General features: G+C 42.3%; 1 protein-coding gene across 1 annotated transcript; it reads right to left on the bottom strand.

Annotated features, from left to right (window-relative positions):
* Nucleotides 1–229: 229 nt before the first annotated feature.
* On the bottom strand, nucleotides 230–13,146 carry LOC142185212 (properdin-like). Its single transcript, XM_075260496.1, has 10 exons — nucleotides 13,020–13,146; nucleotides 10,890–11,040; nucleotides 9,093–9,247; nucleotides 6,032–6,202; nucleotides 5,117–5,314; nucleotides 4,562–4,735; nucleotides 4,136–4,339; nucleotides 3,830–3,938; nucleotides 650–789; nucleotides 230–319 (listed from the first exon to the last, which is right to left on the bottom strand). Exons 1-9 carry the CDS (start codon nucleotides 13,072–13,074, stop codon nucleotides 651–653), a joined length of 1,356 nt encoding a protein of 451 aa, XP_075116597.1. The 5' UTR covers nucleotides 13,075–13,146; the 3' UTR covers nucleotides 230–319; nucleotide 650.
* Between the last annotated feature and the right edge of the window lie 297 nt (nucleotides 13,147–13,443).

Below are 13,443 nucleotides of genomic sequence, written 5' to 3'. Positions count from 1 at the left end.
CTGTGTCCATCAGTTATCAGATATATCAAACTGAAATGGCTGTTGCAAATACCAAAATATTTAGAACTAAAAATGATTAAGATTAATAGGGGTGCCCAAACTTTTTCATAGGACTGTAGGATTTTATAAAAATAAGTGCTGCAAATTTGCAAAAAAAAAATCTATATATTTATTTCTACAATTTTTTAAAGATGTTTAATACAGGAAACCAGTAACAGGAAGAAAACTTTAGAATCCTCAGGTAAGTTGAGAAGGAGGGGTCACATATATAAAAGCACAATCCTTGTCATTTTTTGTGTGCAAGATCCGCCCGATTACCCTGAAACAGATTAAAGCAACCAGAAATCATCAATGAAAAATTGAAAAGGTCTGTTGAAAAAACAAACAAAAACATGTACTACTCCACTATAGCACAGGTGTGCTGGAAGCATGAATGGAATCCAAGAACTACAGTGAGGACTGAACAGGGCATAACAATGCACATTTATAAGCCAAATATAAGTGGCTGTCACTTCTTATAGTTACTACTGATAATCATTACCAAATCAATCCTCTGTATGACAAGACACAGAACAAGGGAAGGAACAGACACTGAAGGTAATAGGATATATAACAAGTATAGGACACTTGGGATGTGCGGGATTATTACCTTAAGTGCATTCTGGAACATTCTTACAATTTATTGTTTCAGTCACTTTGAAACGTTGATTATTAATAGGATCACATTTTGGTGTTGGCTTTCCAGAGAAGAAGACATCTACAACCTTAACAGCTCCGGCCACAACCATGCTGATGGAGGAAAACATAACATGTATAATACAGATCATAGGAAGAATAATAAAGAGCGGTGTAAGGTGGGGAAGGGTTGACAGAATTAGTATAATACTTTCTACTATGTACATGAATATAACTACTATAATACTGCTCCTATGTACAAGAATATAACTACTATAATACTGCCTCCTATGTACAAGAATATAACTACTATAATACTGCCTCCTATGTACAAGAATATAACTACTATAATACAGCCCCCTATGTACAAGAATATAACTACTATAATACTGCTCCTATGTACAAGAATATAACTACTATACTACTCCTATGTTCAAGAATATAACTACTATAATACTGCCTCCTATGTACAAGAATATAACTACTATAATACTGCCTCCTATGTACAAGAATATAACTACTATAATACTACTCCTATGTACAAGAATATAACTACTATAATACTACCTACTATGTACAAGACTATAACTACTATAATACTGCACCTATGTACAAGAATATAACTACTATAATACTACCTACTATGTACAAGAATGTAACTACTATAATACTACCTCCTATGTACAAGAATATAACTACTATAATACTACCTCCTATGAACAAGAATATAACTACTATCATACTGCTCCTATGTACAAGAATATAATTACTATAATACTGCCCCTATGTACAAGAATATAACTACTACAATACTGCCCCCTATGTACAAGAATATTACTACTATAATACGGCTCCTATGTACAAGAATATTACTACTATAATACTGCTCCTATGTACAAGAATATTACTACTATAATACTGCTCCTATGTACAAGAATTTAACTATTATAATACTGATCCTATGTACAAACATATAACTACTATAATACAGCCTCCTATATACAAGAATATAACTCCTATAATACTGCTCCTATGTACAAGAATATAACTACTATAATACTGCTCCTATGTACAAGAATATAACTAGTATAATACTGCTCCTATGTACAAGAATATAACTACTATAATACTACATACTATGTATAAGAATATAACTACTATAATACTGCTCCTATGTACAAGAATATAACTACTATAATACTGCTCCCATGTACAAGAATATAACTACTATAATACTGCTCCTATGTACAAGAATATAACTACTATAATACTACATACTATGCAGAAGAATATAACTACTATAATACTGCTCCTATGTACAAGAATATAACTACTATAATACTGCCTCCTATGTACAAGAATATAACTACTATAATACTGCCTCCTATGTACAAGAATATAACTACTATAATACAGCCCCCTATGTACAAGAATATAACTACTATAATACTGCTCCTATGTACAAGAATATAACTACTATACTACTCCTATGTTCAAGAATATAACTACTATAATACTGCCTCCTATGTACAAGAATATAACTACTATAATACTGCCTCCTATGTACAAGAATATAACTACTATAATACTACTCCTATGTACAAGAATATAACTACTATAATACTACCTACTATGTACAAGACTATAACTACTATAATACTGCACCTATGTACAAGAATATAACTACTATAATACTACCTACTATGTACAAGAATGTAACTACTATAATACTACCTCCTATGTACAAGAATATAACTACTATAATACTACCTCCTATGAACAAGAATATAACTACTATCATACTGCTCCTATGTACAAGAATATAATTACTATAATACTGCCCCTATGTACAAGAATATAACTACTACAATACTGCCCCCTATGTACAAGAATATTACTACTATAATACGGCTCCTATGTACAAGAATATTACTACTATAATATTGCTCCTATGTACAAGAATATTACTACTATAATACTGCTCCTATGTACAAGAATTTAACTATTATAATACTGATCCTATGTACAAACATATAACTACTATAATACAGCCTCCTATATACAAGAATATAACTCCTATAATACTGCTCCTATGTACAAGAATATAACTACTATAATACTGCTCCTATGTACAAGAATATAACTAGTATAATACTGCTCCTATGTACAAGAATATAACTACTATAATACTACATACTATGTATAAGAATATAACTACTATAATACTGCTCCTATGTACAAGAATATAACTACTATAATACTGCTCCCATGTACAAGAATATAACTACTATAATACTGCTCCTATGTACAAGAATATAACTACTATAATACTACATACTATGCAGAAGAATATAACTACTATAATACTGCTCCTATGTACAAGAATATAACTACTATAATACTGCTCCTATGTACAAGAATATAATTACTATAATACTGCCCCTATGTACAAGAATATAACTACTACAATACTGCCCCCTATGTACAAGAATATTACTACTATAATACGGCTCCTATGTACAAGAATATTACTACTATAATACTGCTCCTATGTACAAGAATATTACTACTATAATACTGCTCCTATGTACAAGAATTTAACTATTATAATACTGATCCTATGTACAAACATATAACTACTATAATACAGCCTCCTATATACAAGAATATAACTCCTATAATACTGCTCCTATGTACAAGAATATAACTACTATAATACTGCTCCTATGTACAAGAATATAACTAGTATAATACTGCTCCTATGTACAAGAATATAACTACTATAATACTACATACTATGTATAAGAATATAACTACTATAATACTGCTCCTATGTACAAGAATATAACTACTATAATACTGCTCCTATGTACAAGAATATAACTACTATAATACTGCTCCTATGTACAAGAATATAACTACTATAATACTACATACTATGCAGAAGAATATAACTACTATAATACTGCTCCTATGTACAAGAATATAACTACTATAATACTGTTCCTATGTACAAGAATATAATTACTATAATACTGCCCCTATGTACAAGAATATAACTACTACAGTACAATACTGCCCCCTATATATAAGAATATTACTACTATAATACTGCCCCCTATAGACATGAATAGCCATGTGTTTTATGACTCACCTGAAGTCGGGGTATGTGGGTTTACATTCTCTGGTTCGGCTTCTCTCCGACTTCCCACATGATGATGAGCACAGCCCCCATTCACTCCATTCTGTCCAGACACCTGGAACTGCATGAGAAAAAGTAATGAAGGTTTGAAAACTTTTTTCCCATAATCAGACAAGCTGTCGTGACCTTGAGTTGAGATCAGATCTTCTGTTCCAGTCACATTCTAGACATGGGCTGCAGATATCTATACTCCTCATTCATTGTGGCCTGTTGTGAGATTTGTGTCTGTAGTCAGGGGGGAGGGGGGACATTACTCACGGATACATCTGTCCATGTAGTAGCAGTACCGGCTCTCACGGTAGTCTCCATCACACCATTTTCCTGGAGGATCCTCGGTCACTCCTAGGCAATCGCGTTCTCTTTTCTGGGTCCCCGCCTTCTCCTTGCACCGATGCTCGAATCCCGGATACGACAGACTGGAGCACTTTGACCACTCGGTCCACTCAGACCAGTACCCATCAACTGAAAGGAAAGAAGCAGATCAATGCGCTGTACATGGACATTACCCAGTTTTATGGCTCTCCTTGTTGTCAGTGAATGCTAAGACAACATTTTTCGTATACTGGAGGGAAACAATTCACTGACAGCAGGTGTGTGGATGAAAGTGGAATTTGGGTTCAGATCAGTGTATAGGGGTCATGTGCCCCCTAATTCTTTGCAGTAGAGTCATAATCCTGCACTTACTGGGACATTGTAACTTTGTATTACAGATGGTTTGTTTGGTTGGAGATCCCACACAAGCTTTTCCGCCATGACGGGGTGCGGGGTTATTACAAGACCTCTTCTGTCTGATCCGTCCCACACCACAGGTGACAGAACATTCGGAGTCAGGCTGCCAGGCCCCCCACTCTCCATTAACTGCCAGAAATAGAAAGTCAATTACATTTTTTAGGATTTTTTTTAATACATGGCAACAGTCAACAAGCAGATCTGTGATACTGTTGTATCTTATTGTGTCAATTCTTTAATTATATTATAATCTTATTATAATATGTTTTTTATGTGGCAACTGTCAAGAAGCAGGGTGTGATGCTGCTGACGGATCTTATTGTGCCAATTCTAGAATTCTAGTACTATAATTCTATTTCTATTATAATCTTATATGATTTTTTAAAATGTGGAAACAATCAGCAAGGAAGGTAACTACTCCTGACGGATCTCATTGTGTCAGCATATTGTTCGATACACAGTGAGATCCCCCAGCAGCTTGTTGACGGTTTCCATTTTCCAGGCTCTTACCTGAACAGAAAGGGAGTTCTAGGCAGTTTCTGTTTTCTTGGTTGTTTCCATCACATGGTCTTCCAGGCGGGGACTGAGAGGGCGGGGGGTTACTGCACTGCCGAAAACGAGACTGAACTGGGAAGACTCCAGAACCTTCTCTGATGCAGGCGGAGGAACACTGCTGCCAGGACCCCCAGTTACCCCAAGAGCCATGAGCTGGGGCAGAGAAGGGCACATGAAATTGTCAGCACTCTGTAGGCAGCCATTTTGTGTTCCAAGTTGTAGACTTATAATTATCTTAAAGGGGTTCTACTAAGTAAGTACCAGGAGCTTTTGGTTCATGGCATTAGTGAGGTGGCAGCACCCAGAGCCCCGAGAATACTATTAGTAAAGAACCCCTTTAATTTACTGCATTCTATATACCACTCTATAGCCTGTCTTATATTTTGGACTCTATATACTGCTCTTCAGTCTGTCTTATATTTTGGGCTCTAGATACCACTCTATAGCCTGTATTCCTGTATTATATCTTGAGTGCTATGTACTGCTAAATAGCCTCTCTTATATTTTGGACTCTATATACTCCTCTTCAATCTGTCTTATATTTTCGGCTCTATATTCTTCCCTGTAGTCTCTCATAATTTCATCTCTATGTTCCACTCCATAGCCTGTCTCATATTTTCGGCTCTATATACCTCTCCGTAGCCTGTCTCATAATTTCATCTCTATGTTCCACTCCATAGCCTGTCTCATATTTTCGGCTCTATATACACTCCATAGCCTGTCTCATATTTTCGGCTCTATATACACTACATAGCCTGTCTCATATTTCCGGCTCTGTATACACTCCATAGCCTGTCTCATATTTTCAGTTCTATATACCGCTCTATAACTTGTATCTTTCGTTCCATTTGACAGACATCACTTTCTTACTTGGGCAGACTTGATGAGTATCACAAGGTATGGTCTCCACTCCGTTACCGATGCAGCGGCCACCACAGATTGGAAGGGGGTTGTTGCATTCTCTTGTGCGTTTCCTTTGTCCGGACTCGCATGTGACGGAGCACTCGGACCACGCGGACCATTCAGACCAACCTCCAATCTCTGCAGGGATCAGAATCAGAGATAACCAAGGGTTAGCGTTCTACAAGGTAATACCAATTCAGTGCAAACCTTTAGGTCAGAGAAGTGACATCATTGTTTTGGGCACGATGATGTCACATAGACAACACAATATCTGTACAATTTCAATACTGGTTGTAATCTGCCAAGCGGTAGTCAGTTAGTGAATGGATCTGCTGTATTGTGTGTACACATTATACAGTGCCCACATACTACTGCCATAAAATGCTCACAGACTAATGCCATACAGTGCCCACATATTATTGTCACACAGTTGTCAAATGCCACGAGTGTTGACATAACACTTCCATATTTCACAGTGCTGAAATAATACTGCCATATAGTTTACATAACACTGCCAGTTCCTAAATAACAGATCCTTACATTTCCTATATAACTGTACCATATAGTGAGCACATAACCTTGTCATGGAGTGCCCAAATTACTGTGCTAATATTACAAACATAATAATGCTAGACAGTGCCCTATATGCAGGGGCGGATCCAGGGCAGGTGAGCGGGGCCCCGCGGCAGGGCCCGGACCTAACAAAACGCAGGTCGGGTCAGTCGGCAGGGCAATTGCCCAGGGCCCCAGCACTTGCAGGGGCCCCCTGTCGGTCCTCTATCAGTAGCTGCAGCTCCCTGTGCTGGCTGCTCTCTATTAGCCGATGCTGCAGGTACACAGTGTGCTTCCGACATATACTTTCCCTATTAGGAAGTATATGTGTGAAGCACACTGTGTACCTGCAGCATCGGCTAACAGAGAGCAGCCAGCGCAGGGAGCTGCAGCTACTGATAGAGGACGCTCCACTCAGCGCTCTCAGGAAGCCCAGGAGGCGGAGCTTATCGCTATACAGAAGATGGACCCTGCCATCCTGCATCTTGTACACATGAGAGGGAGAAGAGGAAGCTTCAGCAAAGTGAAAGTAAAGAAAGAACACACAGATACAGGCTGGAGGGGGGAGGGGGGTTACTATACCTATTACTGTCAGGCATTTGGAGTTATTCATTTAGTTTTGGTAACTCCATGTGCCTCATATTAATAGCAACTAACCCCATCATGTCCCTCACATTAACCCCCTGTGTACTTCACCATAAGGGTTACTGATGTGTGAGATATATGGGATACTAATCATGAAGATACGTCATTATTACCTCCATGTCTCTCACATATCAGTAACTCTTATGTGAGGCACACAGGGGGTTAATGTGAAGGACATGATAGGGTTAATTGCTATTAATATGAGGCAAATGGAGTATCTTAGGGGGCGTTCACACTACCGTCAGTGTCCGCTGCTAATATCGTTCAATATCTTGCACAGACATTAGCAGCGGACACTAGCTGTGTCCGTGACATTCTGCATTCATTTAAAGGGGCTCTATCAGCAAAATTATGCTAATACAGCCCCACATATGCGTGAATAGCCTTTAAAAAGGCTATTCAGGCACCGTAAATGTTATATTAAACCCGGTTCCAATTTTAAATAAAAGCATTAAAACATATATGCTAATCGTACCTGAACGTGCACCATGTGCGGGGATGCACGATGCTACGTCATCTTCGGGCATGCCTGCCTCTTCTGTCTTCTTGTAGTGACGCCCTCTGGTTCCGTGTCTTCTTCCGTCTTCTTGTCTTCAAATCCCGTGCCTGCGTAGTAGCGCTTCCCTCCGGAGCACTACTGTGCAGGCTCACTTGCCAGTCCCCATAGAACTACACGAGCGTACTGCACGCTTGCGAACTGCCATTAAGTACTACGCAGGCGCAAGATTTGAAGACCTCAAGCCGGAAGAAGACCAATAGGAAGCCGGCAGAAGAGACGGGACCAGAGGGTGTCACTCCAAGAAGACAGAAGAGGCAGGCGTGCCCGAAGATGACGCGCATCGTGCATCACCGCCCCCAATGCACGTTCGGTAAGATTTGCATATATGTTTTTATGCTTTTATTTAAAAACAGGACCGGGGGTTAATATAACATTTACGGTGCCTAAGGGCTCGTTCACATCTGCGTTCTTCTTTCCTTATTGCAGGTTTCCGTTTCCTGCATAAAACAGATGCAGGAGACGGAAGCCTGCAGGAGACTTTCTCACCCATTCATTTGAATGGGTGAGAAAGCTGTCTGGCCGTGCGCGGCAGTGAGCGTTTTGCGCTCTCCGCCGCGAAACCGGGTTTTATAATCCGGACACAGAGTCGGACATGCAGTACTCTGTGTCCGGATAAAAAAATCCAGTTTCGCGGCGGAGAGCCTAAAACGCTCACCGCCGCGCACGGCCGGACCCGATTTTTAAAGGCTATTCACGCATGTGTGGGGCTCTATTAGCATAATTTTGCTGATAGAGCCCCTTTAAATGGACATCGGGTGCATTGCATTGTGCCTGTCCTAAAGATGTCCGACTTTTCAAGCGGACAGAAAAAACCTATATGTCGGGTTTTTGTAAGTAGGGCCCTCCACAGTCAATTGCCTAGGGCCCCGCAAAGCCTGGATCCGCCACTGCCTATATGATACCACAGCAGGTACCATATAGGAAGAAACCTGGCTGAGGAGGCTCCAGAGCCTTGGTATTATTTGGCCCTGCAGATACAGAGCAGTAGTGGTGGTGGGGGTTGAAATTTGGCCTCTGTACTCGGCTGTGACCTCGACTCTTAGCACTCTGTAGATTGTGTTGTTTCATTGTTTGCACAAATCTCAGATCAAATATTGTACAAAACCCTAAACCTGTGCCCAGTGCGAGTCAGCTTCGTTTCCTTGGAAGAGGACCGATGGCCAAAAAGTTTTGTTTCCTGAGAATTTACATGGTGCCCCCCCCCCTCCTGAAAAAAAAAACATGACAATCTGCACAGGCCACCGTTCACAGAAATGTATTAATGGTACTTACGAGGACAGCACTCCTGAAGGGTACAGGCCTGGACCTCCAAATCATTCCCAGGACAGTCCCCTTGCCCTATGCAGAGCCTCCGTCTTTCCTGAACTCCTTCCAGACAGGACACCGTGCACCCAGACCACGCTCCCCACTCTGTCCATTCAGGCTGGCTGGAGAGGAAAGGGTCAATGTGAGTGTGACACATGCAGCATAAACGGCGCCCAAACTTACCAATCGAGGTGACCATCAGATCTATGCAAGGTTGTCCTGAATTTCCTTGAACAACAGAAATCGGAAAGAAGGGTCAGGCATGTTGGATATCAACATGCCCAATCCTTTCTGATCAAGACCAGACGTATCTGGCAGTGGCAGTTTCCCCTCTCCCCATGGAATCAAAATGTCTATGTATAGGGCAAGGAAGAGCTGTCAGCCAAGTGGGCAATCTAATAGTGAAGGGGTCCAAGGGGCAAGGCTTGAAGCTCCTGAACCCTAAAAATAAATACATTTGGAATTACCCCCTTTAGGCTTCCTCAGGCACCAGGGCTTGGCTTCCTCTCCTCTACTGTAACTAAGCTTCTGCTGGACTCCACTGTTGTGTCAGACCCCAGACCCGCCAGATGAGTATTTAGTTCTGCAGAGGGACCCCTTGAGGTATGGGGTCCAAATGTGACCACGGTCCAAATAACAGAATTCCCTATCAATCCCCATATACAGTATAATGGGTGGGTGATAGCTGGATGTGTATGGCCAGCATTAGCAAGGATGTAGATGGCACACGACTGTGCAAAAACTCCCAACTCCTGAGTCACAGTATGTCCACTTGCAGGCGACCATATGAATGGTCAGTGTGCCGGTTTTCCCTGATATTACACTGACCCATTCATTTCTATGGGCCTGTACACACGACTGTGAATTACACGGTCATGTGCGCGGGCCGACAGTCCGGGCTGCAAAATATGGAGCAGGTCCTATTCCTGTCCGATTTTGCAGCCCTGCTTCTATGACTCTTATTCACTGAATGAAAGGGACCGCAGAAGCATGGCTGGTCCATGGGTGGCACACGGGTGACATCTGTGTGTCGCCCTGCGCGCCACCTGTGCCGTTCATTCTTGGCCGTTGGTTAGTACATAGTCGTGTGCAACCGGCTTAAGTAAGAGACGTCACACTTATGTGATGGTGCAGTGGTGGCGAACAACGTATTCACCGTATAAAGTCTGTATATATGTGTAGTATAGGATGAAGTGGAGAAGATCCGACTCTGGAGTAAATCTTTTGGTCAGTTCGATCTTCATTAAAATCTACAAAAATCTCATCAGAGAAATCAATAAATAAGACAATACAAACGTAATAAAATGTCACGTCCAAGGAGAAAAGATCACACAGGACACGGCGTCTGCATCCAGGATCTTCCGCATGTTAAAGGGATGGTCCACGATATGACCAGTAAGAAGAGACCAATCTTATTACTTGTATAATAAGAAGTTGTACAATTCTCCGATATACTTTCTGTATCACTATCTGACAGTTTTGTAGATCTCTGCTTGCTGTCGGTGGATAACATTCTGTCATGTGATGGACAGTGCATGATCATGTGATATCTTGGAATGCAGATGACGCGTATATAGACTATCTACCTATATGGTGAATCCATTCCTCACCACCATTGCACCATCATACGAGCGTGAAGTCTCTTACTTACTATGGCCAGCATTAGTGTGGTCAGTTCATGCCTGACCACATGGTGGAGCTAAATTGTTGTCTGTTGCTAATGGCAACCAGGAGAATATTTGAAGTAGCAGTGATCTCTCTTACCGACAGGCCTGGCAAGCTGAAGATCCGTCCTCCTTAAAGCCGTATTTAATGTTCAGGCAGCAGTCCGTGTCTGAGACTCCTTCTCCGAGATAATCCTCACATTCCCCTGTCTTCTCATTCACATTAGCGTAACAATGGACGTTGTCTGACCCTGCGGAAGAATAGAGTCAAGTCAGGCAAAGGGGAGGAGCTGAGGATCGGAGGAAGAAGGGGGGATCAGCAAAGTGGGCACCAGTCATATCATATGGTAGATACCGCCAATTAAAGTACCCGCCAAGAAATACCCCACTGTGCCCACCATAGATGCCCACATAAGTAGTAATGGATCCCCCCATACCAGCGTCCTAGTAATAGACGCCCCCTCCCATAAGTGTTCTAGTAATAAACTCCCCCCAATACCAGTGTCCTAGTAACAGACGCTCCCCCCATAACAGCATTCTAGTAACGGACTCCCCCATAACAGTGTCCTTGTGACAGACGTTCCTCCATAACAGTGTCCTAGTAAGAACTCCCCCCCCCCCATAACAGTGTCCTAGTAAGAACTCCCCCCCCCCCATAACAGTGTCCTAGTAAGAACTCCCCCCCCCCATAACAGTGTCCTAGTAAGGGACGCCCCTCACATAACAGTTTCCTAGTGATACACGCCCCCATAACAGTGTCCTAGCGACACACGCCCCCATAACAGTGTCCTAGTAACAGACGGCCCGCATAACAGTGTCCTAGCGACACACGCCCCATAACAGTGTCCTAGTAACAGACGCCAACCATAACATTGTCCTAGTAACAGACGCCCCCCATAACAGTATCCTAGTAATAGACTCCACCCATAAGAGTGTCCTAATAACAGACACCCCCATAACAGTGTCCTAGTAACAGACGCCCCCCATAACACTGTCCTAGTAACAGACGCCCCCATAAGAGTGTCCTAATAACAGACACCCCCATAACAGTGTCCTAGTAACAGACGCCCCCCATAACACTGTCCTAGTAACAGACGCCCCCCATAACACTGTCCTAGTAACAGACGCCCCCATAAGAGTGTCCTAATAACAGACACCCCCATAACACTGTCCTAGTAACAGACGCCCCCATAAGAGTGTCCTAATAACAGACACCATCCAAATCACTGTCCTAGTAACAGACACCACCCATAACAGTGTCCTAGCGACACACGCCCCCATAACAGTATCCTAGTAACAGACTCCACCAATAACAGTGTCCTAGCGACACACGCCCCCATAACAGTATCCTAGTAACAGACTCCACCAATAACAGTGTCCTAGCGACACACGCCCCCATAACAGTATCCTAGTAACAGACTCCACCCATAACAGTGTCCTAGTGACACACGCCTCCATAACAGTATCCTAGTAACAGACTCCACCCATAACAGTGTCCTAGTAACAGGTGCCCCCCATAACAGTGTCCTAGTAACAGAGGCCCCTCCCCCAACAGTGTCCTAGTAACAGACACCACCCATAACAGTGTCGTAATGAACATACCCTTAATGGGGTGGGGGGAGGGCATAGTGTGTCCTACTAACAGCGACTACCCTAAAGCATCCTAGTAATAGACAAGCCCCCATAACAGCGTCCTAGTAACAGAACTCGGGGGTTATTTTCGCACTCAGAGTCGCCATCAATAACCTCCAGTATTTCTGCCTCCTCACAGTGATTTTGGTTCAGTCCTGACCTCGCCCAGATTTATTCTTCTTATCACAGAACAATAAGCCCTGAGCCGTATGACTACTGACTATTCCTGCAGTGTCCTCACTATGAGGCCCCCTCCTCACTATGAGGCCCACTACCCACTATGAGGCCCCCTCCTCACTATGAGGCCCACTACCCACTATCTCCAGAGATCGGTACCCACTCACCTGGCCCTGGCACAGCCTGTTTACCCCACAGGGGGCATTATTGGAAGGTATATTCATTACTTTTAGCGCCCCCAACATGACTAATAATCAACCTCATCAACAAACCACCAAACAAAACAAACACCCAGCTTTCTTGAGACTTTTCTTATACACCCGGAAGTTAGACTATGTATATATATTTCGCACTGGCGAGGTATATTATATCTACCAGTATATGATGGCAGGGGCTATGGGGCATCACTGGTGATACTGACCTGTGACAGCCTGTATGATGGAGGAGCAGAGTAGTAGTACTAGCAGGGTGGACATGACGGCATCAGGTTGTCTCTTAGGTACAGTCAGGTTGTAGTATATCCTGTAGGTCTCCCCTGTGTATAGATACCAGGGCTATAATACCTCTGTGCTCACACCGGTCCCGGCTTATGAAGGTTTTGGCACACCCCTGCCCCCTCCCTCATGTCCTCTGCTTCTTCTGCAGAAAAATGTGCACAGTGATCTGTGTTGTGACATAGTCAACAGGGAAGTGGGGAAAATACCAGTGCACTATGAAAGGCTGCCATTATTACACCTGTAATGGCCAAATTATACCTGTAATGCCTAAAATATACAAGCAGTGCCAAAATTATACCCATAATGCCCAAAATATATAAGCAGTACCCAAATTATACCTGCAATATC

Source organism: Leptodactylus fuscus, chromosome 11 (genome assembly GCF_031893055.1).
Source record: "Leptodactylus fuscus isolate aLepFus1 chromosome 11, aLepFus1.hap2, whole genome shotgun sequence".
Taxonomy (NCBI): domain Eukaryota; kingdom Metazoa; phylum Chordata; class Amphibia; order Anura; family Leptodactylidae; genus Leptodactylus; species Leptodactylus fuscus.
The sequence above is the reverse complement of the archived record's forward strand: the minus strand, read 5'-3'. Positions and strand labels throughout refer to the sequence as shown.